This window comes from Muscardinus avellanarius (assembly GCF_963383645.1).
Source record: "Muscardinus avellanarius genome assembly, chromosome: 17".
In the NCBI taxonomy this organism is placed as follows: Eukaryota; Metazoa; Chordata; class Mammalia; order Rodentia; family Gliridae; genus Muscardinus; species Muscardinus avellanarius.
Genome location: NC_137803.1, coordinates 63,930,560 through 63,950,097, shown reverse-complemented (window position 1 = coordinate 63,950,097; position 19,538 = coordinate 63,930,560). Strand labels below are relative to the sequence as shown.

Genomic DNA, 19,538 nt, shown 5'->3' with positions numbered 1-19,538 from the left:
TTTAGCGAGGCCCTCTGCAACTTAACAAGAACCTGTTTCAAAATAAAAAGTGTGTGTGGTGGGGGGGGGGGGTTGTAGCTTGGGGTAGAAGCCCCAGTCAAAACCAGGCAAAGGAAAGCTGTGTTCTCAGGGTGCGGCTGGTGGTTGGCTAAGCTGTGGGATCATCCAGGAAGGAGCGGCAGGGGCGGCAGAGTGGGGTGGGCCCGCAGCACTGGGATGCCCAGCTCCGAACCTCGGGTCAGGCGGGGCAGGGCCGCGGCCGACACTGCTACATTAGTGAGTGGCGGGGTGCGGTGGACTGTAAAGTGTCCAGGGAGCTGTGGCTGTAGGATGTGTTTTGCCCATTCATAACGGCAGGGGACGGACTGTCAAAAGGCTAGTTGCTGTTCTTGGCTTTCTGGTGTTTGTTCGGAAAATCCCACCGGGCATCTTGTTCTGTGTGTGCGGTCCTGAGGTTGAAGCCATTCCAAGGCTTTCTATCCTAAGCTACACCCTCAGCCCGGTCTATTTCTTATTTGGAAACAAGGTCTTGCTAGTTGCTGAAAGCCTCACTAAGTCACGGAGGCTGGCTTTGAACCTGAGATCCTCCGGTCTCAGCCTCCTGAGCACTGGATTACAAGCGTGCGCCGCCACGCCTGGCTCCCTTTGGGCATCTTTGATGGGAACAGAGTTAGGTGAGTTTCTTTCTAAAGCGATCAGGAAGCTCTGGACCCTAGAATGGGAGGTGGCAGGTCATTGTATTGGGTCTTCATGCCACCCCACCCGATGGGCTGGCGGCATCTGTATTCAAGGAGTCCCTCGGCCAGCCTGCCCTGAGCTGACCGCCGCCAGCTGCGGGTCCATCAGAAGAGCCGGCGGGGCCGGGCGTCAGGCCCTGTGCCTCGGCTGCGGCGGGCCTGCACTTGAATCTCTCCACCCGCAGGCTTATTGTGGTTGGTTTTAGATTTTTTTTTTTTTTTGTACTGTGTATTGAACCCAGGGCCTTTCTACCTCCAAGCTACACCCTCAGTCCTATTTAATTTTTAACGTTATTTTAAATTTATTTATTTATTTGATACTAGGAATTGAACACAGGAATAGTCTATCTCTGAACTATACCCCCAGACCTTTTCCTTTTGAAACTGGGCCTTGCCAAGTTGCTAAGAGTCTCAGTAAGTTGCTGAGGCCGGCTGCGACCCTGCCATCTTCCCGTCTCGGCCTCCCGAGCACGGGGGTTTCAGGTGTGTGTCACTGTGCCGGCCCCGCCCACAAACCTGCCAGACAGCCTCTGCCTTCACCATCTTGCCAACTGTCTCAGATAAGTATATGAGCAGGGATGGACAGGCAAGTAACTTCCAGCAGCCGCGAGCCAAGGCGGGTCACACCTCCTTTGAGCAGGACGCTGGGCACCTGGCGCCAAATATGAAAACTTTTGGCAAAACTTCAGCACTGTTGAGATCCAGCAAGTGCTTGGTGGGATACGGCTCCGTGTTCAAAGCCAAGCCAGGCAGTCGCGGTCCCCGCCTTCCGAGGGCAGCTTCCTTAGCTCGGCGATCACACCCACTTTGGGTGGGACACTGTGGATGACAATACCGTCCACCCACAGCCCACTCCGTGGGGGACAGAGCCCAGAACAGGGGCAGTGATGATGCCGGGATGGGCCAGATGCCTGCAGGAGCCCCGCAGGGACCAGGAGCCCACAGTCAGGCCCAAGCGGCAGGTAACACCGACCCAGGAGGTCCTGTGGGCGCCCTCCCCATTGCTGCCGTTCTACTGTTGTAAGATAAATTACAGTAGCCAGCCCACCTCCCAGGAAAGTGCAGTTCAAAACACATCACAAAGTCAAGCCGGAAGCAGCGGCACATGCCTGTAATCCGGTCCTTGAGAGGCTGAGACGGGAGGATCCCAGTTGTGAGGCCAGCCTTAGCAACCTAGTGAGACGCTCAGGGACTTATCAAGATCCTGTTCCAAAATGAAAAATAAAAAGCACCCTGGTTGCGCCTAGGAGGGTTGCGTCTTGGAGGGTTGCGTCTTGGAGGCAGCACGCCCCTGAGTTCAGCCCACCGCCCCCACGCACGAAGCGTCTTGTATAATCAGCATGGCACAGCTCTTGCTGTTTGCCTTTTGAACTTGAAGCTGTGAAGTCACTCTTAGGGCAGGCCAAACACCCGCTCACTGTGGCATCTAATGAGTGTGAAACCCCATCCGGCCATTAAGATCTCCAAGACCATTTTTATACTGACAGTTCACAAACTCCAGGCAATTTTAGTCTAAGTCGATTCCAACTCCTTCCCAACCCCCATCTTCCTGCCCGCACCCGGCTGCTTTCTGTAGGATTTGGGGAAGAATGTTCCAGCCTTTAAGAACATTTGGGGCTTTATTACTATTATTATTATTATTATTATTATTATTGGTTATACTGGGGTTCCTGGAAGCCCTTCTACCTCCGGGCTACACTACCAGACCTATTTTTACATTTTTATTTGGAAACAGGGTCTCCTAAGCCAGCGCGCGTGGCTGGCTTCGAACCTGCGCGATCCTCCTGTCTCTGCCTCCCAAGCGCGGGCCGGGCGTGGTGGCGCACGCTTGTCATCCCCGCGCTTGGGAGGCAGAGACAGGAGGATCGCGCAGGTTCGAAGCCAGCCGCGCGCGCTGGCTTAGGAGACCCTGTTTCCAAATTTAAAAAAAAATGTAAAAAAAAAATAGGTCTGGGAGTGTAGCCCGGAGGTAGAAGGGCTTCCAGGAACCCCAGTACCACCAAAAATAAATAAATAAATAAATAAATAAATAAATAAATAAATAAATATAAAAAAATAAATAAAAGTGTCATGTAGCCATAAATAAACACTAAGACCCCCAACGCTGCCCTCTTGTTGATACACCATCTCTGCTGAGCAGGACAGACAGGAACGAGGCGGAGACAGGGCTCACCAGGAAGCCAGGCAAGACCAGCCAGGTGTTGCTGGGCGCGCCGAGCCTGGGCCCGGGTTGTGGAGAGAATTGCTGGCAGGGGCGGGATGCTGCTACAGACCAGCCTGGGTCTGGGTGCTCGCAGGGGTTCTGGCACGGAGGGAGGGCGAGGGCTGCGGCTGCTGCCCGTGGGAGATCAGCGGCTCAGGGTGCACAGGGACCTGTGCCAGCCTCCAGGCTCCACGGTGACGGGCCACGAGGTTCTGCTGGCTGCTTGTCCCAGCGCGGCCAGGTGCTACTTGACAAGTGACAGGAAGGACATTGGGCACCCAGGGGTGGGCACCCAGGCTGCGCCGTGCCCCCCTTAGGAAGGTCTGTGAGAGCAGATCCACACATCTGGGGCCAGAAGACAATTCAGCGTTTAGAAGCCAGGCCCTCCGCAGAGAATGGCCGTCAAAGAGCAGAGGGAGCTGGGGCTAAGCGCCCACAGTGGACACGGGCGTCACGTTAGGAGCCCAGGGTGGCTCAACTGCGCGGCCCCAGAGCCCACAGAAAGCCCGGCCGCTCTCCCAGTCCTCCCGGCCGGGAGCGGGCTGGCCGCTGCACAGCCTCTCACGGCCCCGCACAGTGCGGCTCCCAGAGGCTCCCAGGTGTTTCTATACAAACAGCACAGCCACGCCAGGCGCGGTGGCGCCCGCCTGCGCTCCCCTCTGCGGGCCGGCGGCGGGCGGCTCACACGTTCTCCTCTCCCCACAGCGGAGCTGGCGGCAGCGCAGGTGGTCGGCATCGTCGTGGTGGTCACGGTGATGGTCGTGGTGGTCGTCTGCCTGCTGAGCCACTACAGGGTCTCCACAGGCTCCTTCCTCAGCCGCCCGGGCCCCAGCAGGAGGCGGGAGGACCGGCTGCAGGTGAGTGTGGGCCTGGCGCCCTGCTGCTGGGCCAGCCATGGGGACGGCCTCCGGGCGAGGCCAGCCTCCGGGAAGCCCCGATGTTCAGAGCCACGAGGGCTTCAGGCTGAGGTTAGCATGCTAAAAAGCACGTCCATTGTGAGCATCCAGCTCGGTGGAATACTCATGACCAGCACCGGATTTAGAAAGGAATATTGCCGAGCGTGGAAGTGCACACCTGTGATCCCAGTGTCTGGGGGCTGAGACGGGAGGATCGCAGGTTCAAGGCCAGCCTCAGCCACTTAGCAAAACCCTGTTTCCAGATAAAAAGCAAAATAGGGCTGAGGGTGTGGCTCAGAGGTAGAATGCCCCTGGGTTCCATCCACAAGACCAACATACAAAAAAGGAGGCACAGCCAGGCGTGGCGGGCACGCCTGTAAGCATTCGGGAGGCTGAGACAGGGGGATCGCAGTTCGCGGACGGCCTCGGCTACTTAGTGAGGCCCTTGGCAGCGCAGTGAGACCCTGTTTCAAAATAAAGAATAAAAATTGGGGCTGGGGGTGTAGCCATTCTAGAGATAGAATGCCCCTGGGTTCCATCCCCAGTACCACCACCACCACCCCCAAAAAAGAGAGAGACACACACAGCAGCCCCGGGGCCCCTGCGCTGCTCCCCTCCCAGAAATGGCGAACCTGTCCAGATGTTGAAGAGTTCGAGATTGCCCACCTTCCCAAGTAACGGAGACACACAAGGGATGTAATTCCAAGCAGGGTTTATTGCTGCAGCGTGTTCCTTTGCCAGCAAGGGGCCTTCCCGGATCGACGGCACTCACCCTGGGGAGGGGGAGTCAGTCGTGGTCCGGCGGCCCCTAGCCTCTGGTTCCCTCTAACTTTATAGCCGGAGTAGGGGGTGAGCACACACACCAGAGCCCGCCAAAGAGAAGCCCGCGAAAGATACATCCAATCAATTAAACTGGTAAACAGGTACAACCACTTAGTTTAAAGCAATCACACATCCATTTGAATTACAGCAAATGGTTTCACAGAGCTGCCTCCCTAGTCATTGCCCGCCAAGGGTCTCCTTTGTCTTCCCTATGGGGGACGTGCGCCCGTGCTTCAGGAGCCGCCCCTAGCTGGCAAATGTTTCCCATCAGATAACTTTTATGGCTTCCAACATTCCTTCCGTATCACCCCTGTCTGAAACAGATGGCTATCTCCTCTGCTCGGACAAACGGCTATCTCACCCTTATCTCCGGTACCTCAGCCAGGGTCTTAAGCAGGTTATAACAGAAGTAAGAAGTTTGCCCATTTATTCAATTCATTGCTTACACAAACTGCTACCTTCTTATCCTAACCTTATATAATATTCCCGTAACTCTAATATTGGCAAGGGCTTCCTTAACTAAAACCTCAGGCTGGGGAAGACTTTTCTTCCTGCATTCCTACAATGTTAATTCTTGGGGTCAGTGGTTCCAGGAGGCAGCTCGCTGAGCCGCAGGACAGGGGCTGTTTATGGGATATCTTTTGCCATCCCCTGGGCAGCATGGTGACCGCCTCCTGCCGTGACGTAGGGGGCTGCCATGGTTCAGGGCGCAGGTGTCCCCGTGATGGTCCCGTGGGTGGTGGTGAGGTGTGCCTGTGGGTTTCGCGGCCGTGGCAGGTAGGGGGATGTGCCGCTGTGTGCACCCCCCCTGCTGCGGCGTGGCTGGGCCCCACAAAGCGGGCGGACAGGACTTACCCTCCCCCGGCTCCTCCCTCCTGCCCTCCTGCATCCTCCCCTGGCCCCGCCTGGCTCTCCCAGCTAGAGAACTAAATCTCCCCACGTCCTGGGCACAAAATACACATGATGCCTTTGATTTTAAAAAGAGGGGACAGTGCAAGGCACGGTGGCGCACCACTATCACCCCAGTACTTGGGAGGCTGAGGCAGGAAGCGTGCAGATTGAGTGAACCTCTGCAGTTCAGTGAAGCCAGGGACATTCTGCCACCAAACTACATCCCCAGCCCTTTTTATTTTGTTTTTTGTGGTACTGGGGTTCCTGGAAGCCCTTCTACCTCCGGGCTACACTCCCAGACCTATTTTATACTTTTTTAAAATTTGGAAACAGGGTCTCTTAAGCCAGTGAGGCTGGCTCCGAACCAGCGCGATCCTCCTGTCTCTGCCTCCCAAGCGCGGGGATTACAAGCGTGCGCCACCACGCCAGGCTTTATCTTTTATTTTGAAACAGGACCTTGATTGGCCCATATGGGGGTCGAGGACCTAACAGACCTCACTAAGTTGCTGAGGCTAGCTTCGGACTTGCAATCCTCCTGTCTCTGGCTCCAAAACAGAGATTGCAGGTATGCACCACCGTGCCCAGCTTGGGAAAGTCTTTGGAAACGTGGCAGAGCTGGGCATGGGGGTGTACACTGTAATCTCAGTACTTGGGAGGCTGAGACAGGAGAATTGCAGGTTCAAAGCCAGCTTCAGCAATGTAGTGAGGCCCTGATTCCAAATAAAATAACAAAATAGGGTTGGGGTGTAGGAGGTCGAATGCCCCTGGTTCCATCTCCAGTGCCCTCCCCAACAAAGGGAAAGAAGCCATGGTGTTCTCTCGGGCCCTGTGCAGATGCAGGCCGTGCCCTTCAGGGCGGGGAGGAGCCGGCTGTTCCGCACACAGCGCAGCCTCTTTCCTGCCCAGGCCCTCCTTCCCGTCCCCCGTCCGTGGGAGCACACTGGAGGAGGGGCACTGGAGAGCCCCGGGAGGCTACAGCCCAGGGGGTTGTCGCTTGGAGGCTGAATGCCCCTGGGTTCCATCCCTAGACCCGCAAAACACACACACACACACACACACACACACACACGAGAATGCCCCTGGGCTCAATCTCTAATACTGATTAAAAAAAAAAAAACCAACAACACTCTACTATCCGGGTGAAGATGACCCAAGGATGCATAAATGAAAAGGCTTGTATGAGAAGAAGACAGACAACTTTCCATCAACCAACTGGACTACTTAAATGAAATGGATAAATTCCAGAAACACCCAACCAAAACTAACTAAAAAACAAAACTGGGAAATCTACTTACAAGCCTGAAGCAGGAGGCTCGCAGGTCTGAGGCCTCAGCCACGCTGACAGACCCGTTCAAGCCCCGGGCTCAATCTCCAGTGCCACGAAAAAAGAGAAAGAGAAAAAGAAAGGAAAAGGAAAGTGAGACCAGGCCTTCAGCTAGTCAGGGGTGGGACAGCGGCCGTCCACGAAGTGCTCTCGGGTGCTGCCCTATGGACTCTGCCGACATTTCAGGACTGACACCAGCCCTTTTCAAACCCTCCCCTCATCCCTCCCCCAAAAGAAAAGGATTTGAAGAGGTGATAACACGTCCTGTCTAATTCTGCAAGGCCAGCCTTCCTGCTGCCGAGGTCAGATGAAGACACACAGAAAAGCCAAACAGAGGCTAATGTAGCTTGTGATCGTGCATGCGAAACTCCTCGGCTAAGTCCTAGCAAGCCGAACCCAGCAGTACGCTGAGTAGGGTTAAGCCAAGAACAGTCGTGTATACCTGTAAGCCCACTACTCAGGAGGTTGAGGCGGGAGGATTGCAAGTTGGAGGCTGGCCTGGGTAACTTGGCAAGACCGTCTTCAAATTAGGGGGGAAGCCGGGCGTGGTGGCACACGCTTGTAATCCCAGCATTTGGGAGGCTGAGACCGGAGACTCAGCTACTTAGTGAAGCCCTCTGCAACTCAGTGAGACCCTGTTTCAAAATAAAGAATAAAAAACTGGGCAGGGGTGCGGCAGACTGGCTCAATAGGGATGGCCGCTGAGTCCGCTCGGGATCGATTTATCTCAGAAAAGATGGGCAAGGATTCGGGTGCAGTTCTGCAGCCACTTATCTGCAGCGATTCTTTCCCTTCTATGAAATAAATTCCTTTAAGTCCCTATTCATGGCGCTTCGGAAAAGAATCTGACATGGACAAAGCCTCTTGAGCGATTGACACTTTATTACAAGAACCCCTAAAATTTATATCCTTCACCAGTGAGATTAGTAGTAAGAAAAAAGAGGGGAGTGCAATCACCGCAAAACAGTAGTGAATGACATGTAAACAAAGTAAAAAAACTAGTCCAGATCTTCTCCGGATCTTTCCCAGACAGGCAGTTCCAAAGGGCAAATTCCAGAAGACACAGGCACGCCCAGGGCTTGGAGAATAGGCCTCTCATGGAATCTTTAACTTCTTTGGAGCTTTTCATCTCTAGGACTTAGTCCATATGGCAGGCATGGGGAGCTATGGCGATCCAGGAGGATGTGATGGAAGCCTCCCAGGTGTCATCCACATTGCCTTCTAATGTCTGAAAGCTTAAGCAAGCTCACAACACAGTTTGGCAGATAAACACCAAAAAATACCATGAAGTTTTTAGATTTAGTTGTCAGATGTACTTGCCTAGCTGCTGAACACTTTTCCTCAAACGATAGGCTTATTAGAAGCCTATTCATCTTATAAATAATCAATTTCCACATCACAGACCCTTTGCAACATCCTTTCCTTTTCTGATTACCCTGATTCTCTCTTTCCCATTTGGGACAATCTTATGATAAGCTCTTCTTCATACAAAAATCCTTTCTTATTCTCACCATATTTCCTTTCTTTTACACATTTATTATATCTATCCTTTGTTCTGACATATCCATTTCTTAGCCACGTGGCGCCTCCCTGTCTCGGGCAGCGCTCATACTGGGTGTAAAGGTCAAGAATCTTCCTAGCCTTCAGCTCTATTGTATTGGGCAGTATTAGCTGCTCATAAACTAGGTTGCTTTGATGTCACACCCAACGTTTGTCTTCCTGTATCTAGGCAGGATCACAAAGAGAGGGGTAAACAGAGGCACCGGGTTGCCTCCCTTTTAGGGCTTTTATTGTAAGTTAATGATTAGGATGAAGGTCAGAGATAGAGGGGAAATCTGCGTTTGTAATTACTGACTGGAATGCTGCCACTGCATCTGAATTCTAACTAGATTTTATTACCATTTGAACAAAGCCGAGGACGTATTTTCCACGGACTCAGTTTCTCTCACAGTCCTGATCTTACATCACCGGAGCAATTCGTGTGGAGAGTTAAAAGAATCATTACCAAAAGAATAATAGTTATGAAAGAATATCTAAGAGTGGGGGAGTACTTTGGCCAGAGACAACACTTTCTCTCGGGGCTTTGCTCACGTTGAGCGCCAGCCAATTAACTGCGTGGGAGACCATCGCACAGATGCCGAGGAGAAAGGAATAATTCTCGGCACAGGGGGTATAAAATGCCTCTGGGTTCCATCCCCAGACCTGCAAGAAAAAAAAAAAAAAATTGGGGGAGGAAAAGAAAGAAAAATGGCAGGCGTGGTGGCGCAGGCTTGTAACCCTGCGCAGCTTGGAGGAAGATCCCCAGCCCTGTTGACCCCCAGTCCCCCTCCCAAAATAGCGCGATAGTCTGTGTGCATCTGTGGGCCTTGGCCCTCTCTGGGGATTTGTCAGAGCCGGTGGGCACAGCTGGAAGCCGGAAGCTGGGTGAGTGCAGCCCTACGTCTGAGAAGCCTCCGGAGGGTCCGAGGTCGATGGCTTCCCTAAGGCGCTCCTGTTCCCCTCCGTCCTGCTCAAAACGCCTCCTTTGGAATGTTTAACACGTACTAAGAAGAAACCTTAACACGCTTACTGTTTTAAAGGGGAGACCTTAAGAGGCGGGCGTGGTGGGCACACTTGTCATCCAGCACTCGGGAGGCTGAGACAGGAGGATCACGGTTCACAGACAGCCTCAGCTGCTTAGTGAGGCCCTCTGCAACTCAGTGAGACCCTGTTTCAGAATAAAGAGTGATGTCTTCACACAGAAATAAAAATTAAAGTCGTTTAGTACTGCATTGCTTATTTTCCTATGGCTAAAGCAGGGTAGCGGTTTTTATCCAGCATCCTCTTCCTGTGACTTCACGTTCTGAGAATGGCCTTCCTTCCTTCTGTGCCTTTAAATACAAATTTCAGTTCTGCACAAGTGAAACATTAAAAATTGCCAATGCAAAATAAAGAATAGGAGGCCGGGCGTGGTGGCTCATGCTCGTAATCCACGTGCTTGGGAGGCAGAGACAGGAGGATCGCACTGTTTCTAAGCCAGCCTTGCTGGCTTAAGAGACCCTGTTTCCAAAAACATACATAAAATAGGCCTGGGAGTGTAGCCTGGAAGTAGAAGGGTTTCCAGGAACCCCAGTACCACCAAAATAAAAAGAATACAGCTGGGGTAAGCTCGGAGGTAGAATGCCCCTGGGTTCCATCCCCAGTACCACAAAATATAAATAAATATAAATAAATAATGGGAGACATTAAGAGAGAGAACAGGAATTGGCCCTTCTAGTTTGAGTGTGCTGAAGTGATGCACAGGGCACGGTGCTAAGGACCCTTTACATACTGTCCCTTAAGCCTCACACAGTTGCCGCCTCTTACAGATAAGAAAGCTGAGCGCAGGAAGACGCAGGACCAGGATCCTCCCTGGGTCTTTTCTGTAGCTCTGCGGGCGGGTGGTTGGAGCAGCCGCCTGGGTAACACGGCTGCTGACAGATCTGTGGTGTTACCTTTCTCTGTGAGAGGCTGTGTTCCAGGGGAAAAACTAGAGAGTAAGAGACATGCTCGCACCGGGCGTGGTGGGCACCCGTGGCATCCCCGCGCTCGGGAGGCCGAGGCAGGAGGGTCACGCAGGTTCGAAGCTAGCCTAGCTGGCTTAAGAGACCCTGTTTCCAAATAAAATATAAAATAGGTCTGAGAATGTAGCCTGGAGGTATAAGGTCCCCTGGGTTCCATCCCCAGTACCACAAAAACAAAACAAAACAAAACAACAACAACAAAAAAACCCACATAATGAGAAAGAGATGACGCGTGTCTGACAAGACACCGACCCCAGCACCTGCTAGTTCTGGTGCCACGAGCATCCTTCAATAGGGAGTTGCTGGGGGGAAACTGAGACAACTGGCTGCTGCACCCCGAGTCCAGCATGGTCTTCCTGGCCAGGAGGCCTGAGGGCGGCACCAGCCACGTTGCTGCAGAGGTGGGTGTCCTTTGGCTCCCGTTGTCCTGGGATGGCGGTCCCAGGTCAACATGATCCCATCGCCAGCCCCTGGAGCCTGGCTTCCTCTCTGCACAGCAGGCCCTTGGTGCTTACGCCCTGCGGCCCGCTTAGGAGCGGCTGTGTGCACAGACACCCTGTCTAGCAGTGCTGGGCTATGTAGGAACCTGAGCGCTCTGTGGGGCGGCCCTGGGCCCCGGGGAGGCGCGTCATCTCCAAAGCCCAAACACACACGACCCGGGAGCCGGGCGCTGCGGGCCTCTGTGCCAGGCTCCTGCCTCCTCTCAGGGACAGCCTGCAGCTGGCCGCTTGGCGCACCCTGGCAGAGACTGAATACGTGCTGGGTCGTCACGGGGGGGGGGGGGCTGATGGGGTCTGCCCTCCAGTCCCTTCAGATCTGCCCCCTTGGTCCCAAGCTTGCATTTGGACCGGAAGCACCGAGGGCGGGGCCTCCGGCTCCCATCAGGCAGGCAGCTGCTGTCCAAGGAGCGAGGCGGCCCGTGGGAAGGAGCCCCGGCTGCAGTTTGGGGGGCTACTGCTGCTGTTACATGAAACTCATGATTCTCTTCTGTCCCGTGTCCCCCTCTCCGCCTCCAGGAAGGGTGTCTGTGGCCTGGCAGCTCCCCAGCGCGGCCCGGGGCCGCAGAGGTAAGGACTGGAGGAGGGGGAGCCATGCCTAGGCGGGTCGCAGCTGAAGGAAGGTGCTTTGGGATGAGGGCAGTGGGTGGAACTTTGGCCAGAGGAGAGAAGGGGATTTTCCAGGACGTGCTTTGCCAGTCAAAGCCCCTTATAGCTCAACCTCGGAACCACCCTTGCTGATGGGACCCCCAAAGCTACTGGGGGCGCGCCTTGGCAAGTGTAGGCAGAGTTTGTGCATATGGAATAACATGGATCATGCCTACGTCTCCATGTTTAGTGATCTGAATTTTAAAACAACCTTTAGGTTAAAAGTAATGATGAGCCAGGCATGGTGGTACACACTTGTAATCCCAGCATTTGGGAGGCTGAGACAGGAGGATCGTGGTTAGCAGACAGCCTCAGCTACTTAGGCCCTTTGCAAGGGCCGGGGTGTAGCTCAGAGGTAGAGTGTCCCTGGGTTCCATCCCCTTACCACACACACACAAAAGTAATGGTGTGAGCAAAGCCAGTGGCTACATATGTGTGTATAATATATATGTGTTAATATATACATCCCTGTATATATTGATATACGGTTTACACATATAAATACACACATGTATATGCCTATAAGATCTATCTCACAGAATACATTTTGATGGTGGGAAAAATGGGAATATTTTGTAAGAAATACACTACCTGGATTCAGTTTTGAGAAAAATATCTATAATCATATTTACTTTGGAATACAAAACATTTTTCCTATCAATGAGTAAAAATAACTATAGGAAACTTGTCCAGAACCCAAGAAACTAGGAAAGTCTAGGAGCCAGAAAGAAAAAAAAAAGTCACATTCTGATTTTGTGTGTGTATGTGTGGTTCTGGGGTTCCTGGAAGCCCTTCTACCTCCGGGCTACACTCCCAGACCTATTTTTATATTTTTATTTGGAAACAGGGTCTCTCAAGCCAGCGAGGCTGGCTTCGAACCTGCGCGATCCTCCCGTCTCCGCCTCCCGAGCGCGGGGATGACAAGCGTGCGCCACCACGCCCGGCTTCTGGTTTTTATAGAAAGTATTAAAACCATTAAAAGTCAAAGCAGCCAGGTGCAGGGTGCAGACCTGCTATCCCGGGATTTGTGAGGCTGAGACGGAGGATCGCAGGTCTGAGGCCAGCCTCAGCAGTTTAGTGAGACCCTGCTTCAAAATAAAAAGGAGTTGGGGTGTAGTGTGGAGCTTGATCCCCAGTACCAAAATAGAAGAAATGAATAAACATAAAAGTCTCCAAGTCCCTCTGCATGTTCCTGACTCAGTGTCCAGAGCTGGCGGGAGCAGAGAAGGCAGGCAGCTCCTGCTATGGTCTCAGAGCGGGGCCAGGGGAGGTCCCTGCGAGCACGAGTGGGCTGTTTGTGGCAGTCTGGGGATCGCGGGACCCTTGGAAAGCGCATCCATCAGTGTCAGCGGGGCTGACTCAGCTCCCAGACCTGCAGCCTCTGTACGCTGCCCTCTGGCGGCTGAGCGGCCGAAGTCTTAGGAATAAGGAAACAGGCCTGCCACCCACGGCCCGGAGGTAGAGACCAACTTAGACATGAAATAGGGTGGGGCGCCCTGGGTTCACGTCCCCCACCAAGAGGAAACCAAGCGGAAGAAGGAGGGAGGGGGGAGGGAGGCAGGCAGACAGGCAAAATTTTTATAGGAAGTGTTTTGTGTGTGTGTGTGCTGTACTGGGGCTGGAACCCAGGGACATACGACCTCCGAGCTACACCCCAGCCCTATGTTTTATTCTTTACTTTGAAACCAGGTCTCACTGAGTTGCAGAGGGCCTCACTAAGTAGCTGAGGCTGTCCACAGACCGTGATCCTCCTGTCTCAGCCTCCCAATGCTGGGATGCCAAGCGTGCCCACCACGCCCGGCTTTCTATTCTGACAGGGAAACAGGGAGGGCGACGGAGGCAGTCTGTGGGAGCACTGCACCGGCCCACCCTGTCCCCGCTGACTGCTGACCGCTGTGCCCAGGACATCCTCAGCCTTCCTGTCTCCCTTGCAGGTCATGTACGCCGCCCCTCGGGCCAGGGACAGGTTCGCTGCCCCGGCCTTTCTCCAGAGGGACCGCCTCAGCAGCTTGCAGCCCGCCTTCCCCTATGTGCAGCAGGAGGTCGACCTGCCCCCCACCATCTCGCTGTCAGATGGGGAAGAGCCCCCTCCCTACCAGGGGCCCTGCGCCCTGCAGCTCCGGGGCCCCGAGCAGCAGCTGGAGCTCAACCGGGAGTCCGTGAGGGCGCCGCCTAACCGGACGGTGTTCGACAGCGACTTGCTGGAGGTCTCCGTGCACGGCCGCGGCCCGGGCCCGCCCAGCAGCCACGCCGGCATCAGCGCCAGCACCTGCAGCGGCATGGGGGCACCGCCCCCCACCTACAGCGAGGTGGTGGGCCACGGCCCCGGGCCCGCCTCCCTCCTCCACCAGCACGGAGGCACGCACGGGGGCAGCGCTCCGGGGAGGACAGGGGTCCCCAGCAAGGGCAAAGACAGGAAGCCGGGGAACCTCGTCTGAGCCGCAGGGCCGGGGGACCCGGGAGGCCCCGGAGCCACGAGGCCTCCCGTACACAGCTGGCTTCACGTGGCCAGCTGAGTGAACCCGGGTGCGCCAAGGCCTTCAGGAGCCGCACGCAGAGGAGACTGAAACCCAAGCTGCCCCCATTGCCCGGCGCCATCAGTGTTGAGCCTGGGGAGTGAGGGGGCTGGGCCCCAGGAGAGGGTGTTTGGAAGAGATCGTGGAGTGAGACCCACAGAGATATTTATTTAGTTCCAAAAGGAGACGTTGCAGGTGGATGGGGCCGGAATGGCCTGTTTTATAGTTAACGGAACGCAGGGGGGAGCTTTATCCTATATTACCGTGGGGAAAGATCAGCCACTTAGCTTTTCCTTCCAAGGTGTGGAACTTGCACTTTGTTTTAAAAGTATGAATCCAAATCCTGTTTGTGTGCCAAGGTCTGTGGGGGCGCGGGACGAGGCGAGGTGCCGGCTTGTTTCACAGGTGGCACTAGCCGTGTTTAAAATACACACGAGGGGACCGTTTGGCGTGGAGCTCTGTATGTCGTCTCTGCACCCGTGGGTGGTCGTTTGGCCCTAGGAGCGCCCCCCAGAGTGACCCCAGAGCCCCCGGGAGAAGGCACTTGGGATGTGGCCTAATCCTTACAAACCTGCATAGATCACAGTAGCAGTTATCTCCGTGAGGACTCCTGCCGGGCCGCGGCGCGTGGCTGGAGCGCTCCGAAGCCTTTGCAGGGCACGGACGGGAAATGCCCGAGCCAGCACCGACGCGCCTGGCGGCTGGCCTAGTGCGGAGCCCCTGCCGCCTGCAGCGGGGCTTTGCCAGGAATTTAGATTGTTTTTCACTGTAGCATGGGATATATTCAGATACATACCTTATTTTATGCAATAAATTGTTGAAAACGCAAGGTGGCTGTTTTGAATCTTGCCAGGCCATAGGGCCCTTGCCAATTCCCTGCCCCGGGCAGCTCAACAGGAGGCACCGGGCCCACCCCACAGAGCGCTCAGGAGTGAGCTCCTGGGACTGGGTCTGGCGGGAGGACACCGGGAGACCACTGCGTTTCCCAGTGTGGCAGCCTGCGCTGCGGACAGCCGGACCAGCAGCCAGCAGAGGGGGCAGTGACTCGTGGCGCAGGACAAAGAGCACAACGCCAGTCAGGATGCCACTGGAAAACCGACTCTGAATCTTGTAGGTCTGAGCTGTACTAGTCCGAATATTTGCCAACGTTGTTCTTTTTTCTTTTTCTTTTTTTTTTTTTTTGCAGTACTGGGGATGGAGCCCAGGGGCATTCTACTTCCGGGCTACATCCCCAGCCCTATTTTTTAGTCTTTATTTGGAAACACGGTCTCACTGAGTTGCAAAGGGCCTCACTGAGTAGCTGAGGCTGTCTATGAACCGCGATCCTCCTGTCTCAGCCTCTTGAATGCTGGGATTACAAGTGTGCGCCACGCCTGGCTTCTTATCACAGCAGGAGGCTCCGGGTCAATGTGTTTTGAGGCTGGGACCTCCTTGAGATGCATCCATGTCATGTGGGGACACTTGTAGAACTAGCGTGTCCTGTAGGAGAGAGAAGCCGGGCAGGGTGTAACCCCAGAACTTGGGAGGCTGGGACAGGAGGATCACAGGGTCCAGGACAGCTCTAATCTAGCAAGACCCTCCTTGTTTCAAAACAAAAAATAAAAAGGACTGGGGGTGTAGCTTGCAAGTACAATGCCTCTGAATTCCATCCCCAGAACCCCCATCTTACCGCTCAAAAACGAGAGAGCAAAGCTGGGCGGCAGTGGTCCATGGGAGGACACGAGCGGGGACTGCAGTGGGAGCCTCCGGCTGGCTCAGGCACGTTGCGGGCGGCGCACTGAAGGCCCGGCAAGGGAGCCAGCCTCGACAGCCTCGGGCCGCCGTGCTGACCTTGCCCACCAGCCAGGAGGCCCGGGTGTCCACTTACGCCCAGGGTGAGGTCGGGAGGTGCAGTTGGTGAGGACGCAGGGTCAGGTGCCCCTCGGATGCCCTGGTGACCAGGTGGCTCAGAGTGCCTGGCCCGGCCGGGAGAGGGAGCTCGGCAGAGCCGCATCCATTCCTCCACCGCCATTCCTCCGCAGCCCCTAAGCACTTCAGCACCGCAGGAGTCAATAGCATCAGCAAAACAGTTATTTAATTAAGTAGCTTTAATCATCCTTCAGAAGAGAAGCTGCCCGCCCCAGGGACCCTTGAGAATTGCCCTTTAAGTTAATTCGTGACTTAAAGACACTTCACAGTAAACGGTGACTTGGAAAGGTCTTTGAGGCTGGGCCTCTGTAATGAACTTGTTTAGAAGCCGAGGTCGGGAACTGCACGAGTGGTCAGTCTTCTCGGGAGCGGGGGAGGAGGGACTTAGCTCAGCACCCTAGGCTGGCCCCTGACTCGCTGGCTGGACTGAGCAGCGACGTGGGCCGTCCCGTTTAGAAGGCAGCGGGAGGGCTCGGACTCCAAAGCGCTGCCAGCGGGTGTGTACCGCGGTGACTCCGCCCGCACCTTGGGGCCTCCAGGAAACCCAAGGCCTGCGAGCCCTCCACGGGCGCGCTGGCCGTTTACTCCTTCAGAAACCCCAGCACTCTCCAAACACGAAGCAATCTTCAGTGCTGAAGATCATGAAACAAATTACACATTTAAAAAGTCGGTGTGGCTTCATGGTAGAACCCTTGCCTAGCCTGTGCCAGTCCCTGGCTTCCAGCACCATGAGTAAATATATTGATTAATTTAAGAAATTTAAAAGCCAGGCCTGGTGGCATATACCTGCAATTCCACTACTTGGGAGGCTGAGACAGGAGGATCGCAGATTTGAAGCCAGCCTCAGCAACTTAGTGAGAGCCTATCTCAAAAAAATGAAAGGGGCTGGGAGTATGGACGAGAGGTAGAACACCCCTGGGGTCAACCCTCAGTACCAAAGGAAATAGAAAAAGGTAAAGAAAGAGAAAACGAGAATACGAAGGCCCAACGGGGGCGGGGGGCACTGGGAGGGAGCGCCTCAGCTCCAGAGCTCCGCTTTCCTCTCAGAGCAGGGCCTCTGCCTTCCACCCAGCTGTTCTTCTTGGAAGGTCCCCATGACGGGGTCCTTCAAAGACACCCTCAGGCCACACACTCAAGAGCACCGAGACACATGCCCCGTCCCGTCCCCTCGGCCTGCGGCCTCCCGTCCCAGGTGCAGCGCCGAGCTGATACTGGAATGAGCTTTGCTATTTAGAAAGGCGACATCAGCCGGGCGTGTGGCGCACACCTGTCATCCCAGCCAGCACTCGGGAGGCTGAGACAGGAGGATCACGGTTCGCAGGCAGCCTCAGCTACTTAGTGAGGCCCTCTGCACCTCAGTGAGACTGTTTCAAAATAAAGAATGAAAAATAGGGCTGGGGATGGAGCTTGGAGGTAGAATGCCCCTGGGTTCCACCCCCAGTACCGCAAAATAAATAAATAAATAAATAAGCAAATAAATAAATAAATAAATGGGGCTGGAGGTGTAGCTCAGAGGTAGAATGCCCGTGGATTCAATCCCCAGTACAAAAAAAGGAACAAGAACGCATTCATTTTTCTTAAGCTTCCCAAAGCTCGCGGCAGGTGAGGAGCCCTGGGAAGAACTTGCTTCCTGTGACCTTCCCGCTCAGAGCCAGGACTGCGCCCAGAGCGCCGCTCAGCACCCGCACGGCCCCCACCACTGCCAAGAAGCGCGGCTCCTGCCTCCCGCTCAGCTGCCAGCCCGGGGAGCACCTCCCCTCCGAGCCCGGAACTCTGTACCTACTGTGGCTCGCGCCACGCGCCACCAGTTAGAAACTCAGCAGCTCACGCTAGCGTTGGAGTGAGGCCCAGAGCCGGGCGTGTGGCGCACGCTGTCATGCCAGCATTCAGGAGGCTGAGACAGGAGGATCGCAGTTCACGGACAGCCTCAGCTACTCAGTGAGGCCCTCTGCAACTCAGTGAGACCCTGTTGCAAAATAAAGACTGAAAAATAGGGCAGGGGGTGTAGCTCAGAGGTAGAATGCCCTGGGCTCCATCCCCAGTACCACACACACACACACACACACACACAAAAAAAAAAAAAAAAAAAAAAGCAAGGTCAAGACTAGCACAGCCCTGCACAGGGAGGCGTGCACGTTGCCAAGCGTGCCATACTTTACACAGTGCGCGTGCGCCCAAAGCATCAGCACAGTGCACGGAGTGTCCATTCTCCTTTGACTCGGATGGCCCCCCAGCGCCTGGCCTGGGCTGCCGGAAGCCACCCTGGCCGCTGAGGAGCCAGGACCAGGACAGCAGGCCCGCCTGAGGCCAAGCACTTTTATACCCAAAGCACGCGTCCCTGGCCTCACCAGGCTCCCTCGGGGCCAGGGTTAGACGGCCACCCCCGTCGCCGATGGCTGCATTGCTGGGCAGTGGTCCAGAGCAGGACGCTGCACTAGACAGCGGTGTCTTCCTCCCTCCTCCGCTCCTAGGTGAGCTTGACTTTGTACACCGAGGAGGGGCCGGGACGCTGTCACATCCGCTGCCCCCGGTCCCGGTGCTGTGTCTAAGCAGGTGCCGGGACTCGGCGGGCGGGGCCTCCACCACGGGCCCCAGGCCCGCCCCTGCGCCCCGCTTGCAAAGGTGCTTCTTGGGCGTCTCTCTCTTCTACTTGTAAGGTGCTGCATACGTTGAATATATTATGCACATATCCTACCCAATGGGTAGAACAAAACACAAACTGTTGACACTGTGTAACGAGTACTGATTTTAACAGAAATGGCACAGGATGTGTGAATGCCCGTGTGCTCCCTCGTCCTCTGTAAGGAGGTTTGCAAATGAATGTGTACAGATAAAGTCTATGTAGTTTATTTTCCTATGAAATATTAATATTATAACACAAGGAAATGTCTGAAAAAACAAGCAACAGTTTGACCAGCAGATACGTATGGTTTATATATACACATATATGTAGCAGTTGAGTTGCATCGTTGCTGTGGAAACACTTTTAAAATATTTCTAAAAATCCCGCAGCTCCTTGGCTGCCACTAGATGCTTCCGAGTTTAATCCCTTTGGCCACGCTCAGTTGGATCCACGTAATATTCTAGCCAGAAGGAAGAAAATGATCCTTCCGCTTCTCTGTGAGCAGACATTGTTGCCGGCCTCGCCGCACCAGGGGGCGGCCGCGGGGAGATGGGCACACTTGTGCGAGGAGGCGACCCGGCTCTGCTCAGCCTCCGGGGCGCCCGTGGCCATGCGCACCCCGAGTCTCTCCCTGCCTTTTCCTGAAAGTGGAGTTTGCAGGCCATGGGGACCTCAGGAAAACCCAGTGCACGGGGGAAACCCTGCTCTTAGGATGATCTCGAGGTGGCATCGCAGAAAGCTGGCTACCACAGCCAGGCTAAGGCTCTTAAGCCGGGTGCCAGTGGTACCCGGCCGTCCTGCTGGGCAGGGAGGTCTTCAGTTAGAGATCTCCTCGGTTGCCGTGGTTACCCCTCCCTCCCAGCTCAGTGTTCTAGTGTCTTAGGGTTACTTCTGCATCTCGCTTTAGGTATTCCAACATCTTTTTTTTTTT

General features: G+C 54.8%; 1 protein-coding gene across 1 annotated transcript in view; it reads left to right on the top strand.

Moving 5' to 3' along the window:
* The window catches only part of LDLRAD4 (low density lipoprotein receptor class A domain containing 4), a gene marked incomplete at both ends in the record, with an annotated part of 91,578 nt that extends 77,580 nt beyond the window's left edge, over positions 1-13,998 (top strand). The window contains 3 exons of the mRNA XM_080714740.1: positions 3,646-3,797; positions 11,432-11,482; positions 13,495-13,998. Coding sequence (XP_080570866.1) covers positions 3,646-3,797; positions 11,432-11,482; positions 13,495-13,998 — 707 coding nt within the window. The remainder of the gene's footprint in view (positions 1-3,645; positions 3,798-11,431; positions 11,483-13,494) is intronic.
* Positions 13,999-19,538: the final 5,540 nt, after the last annotated feature.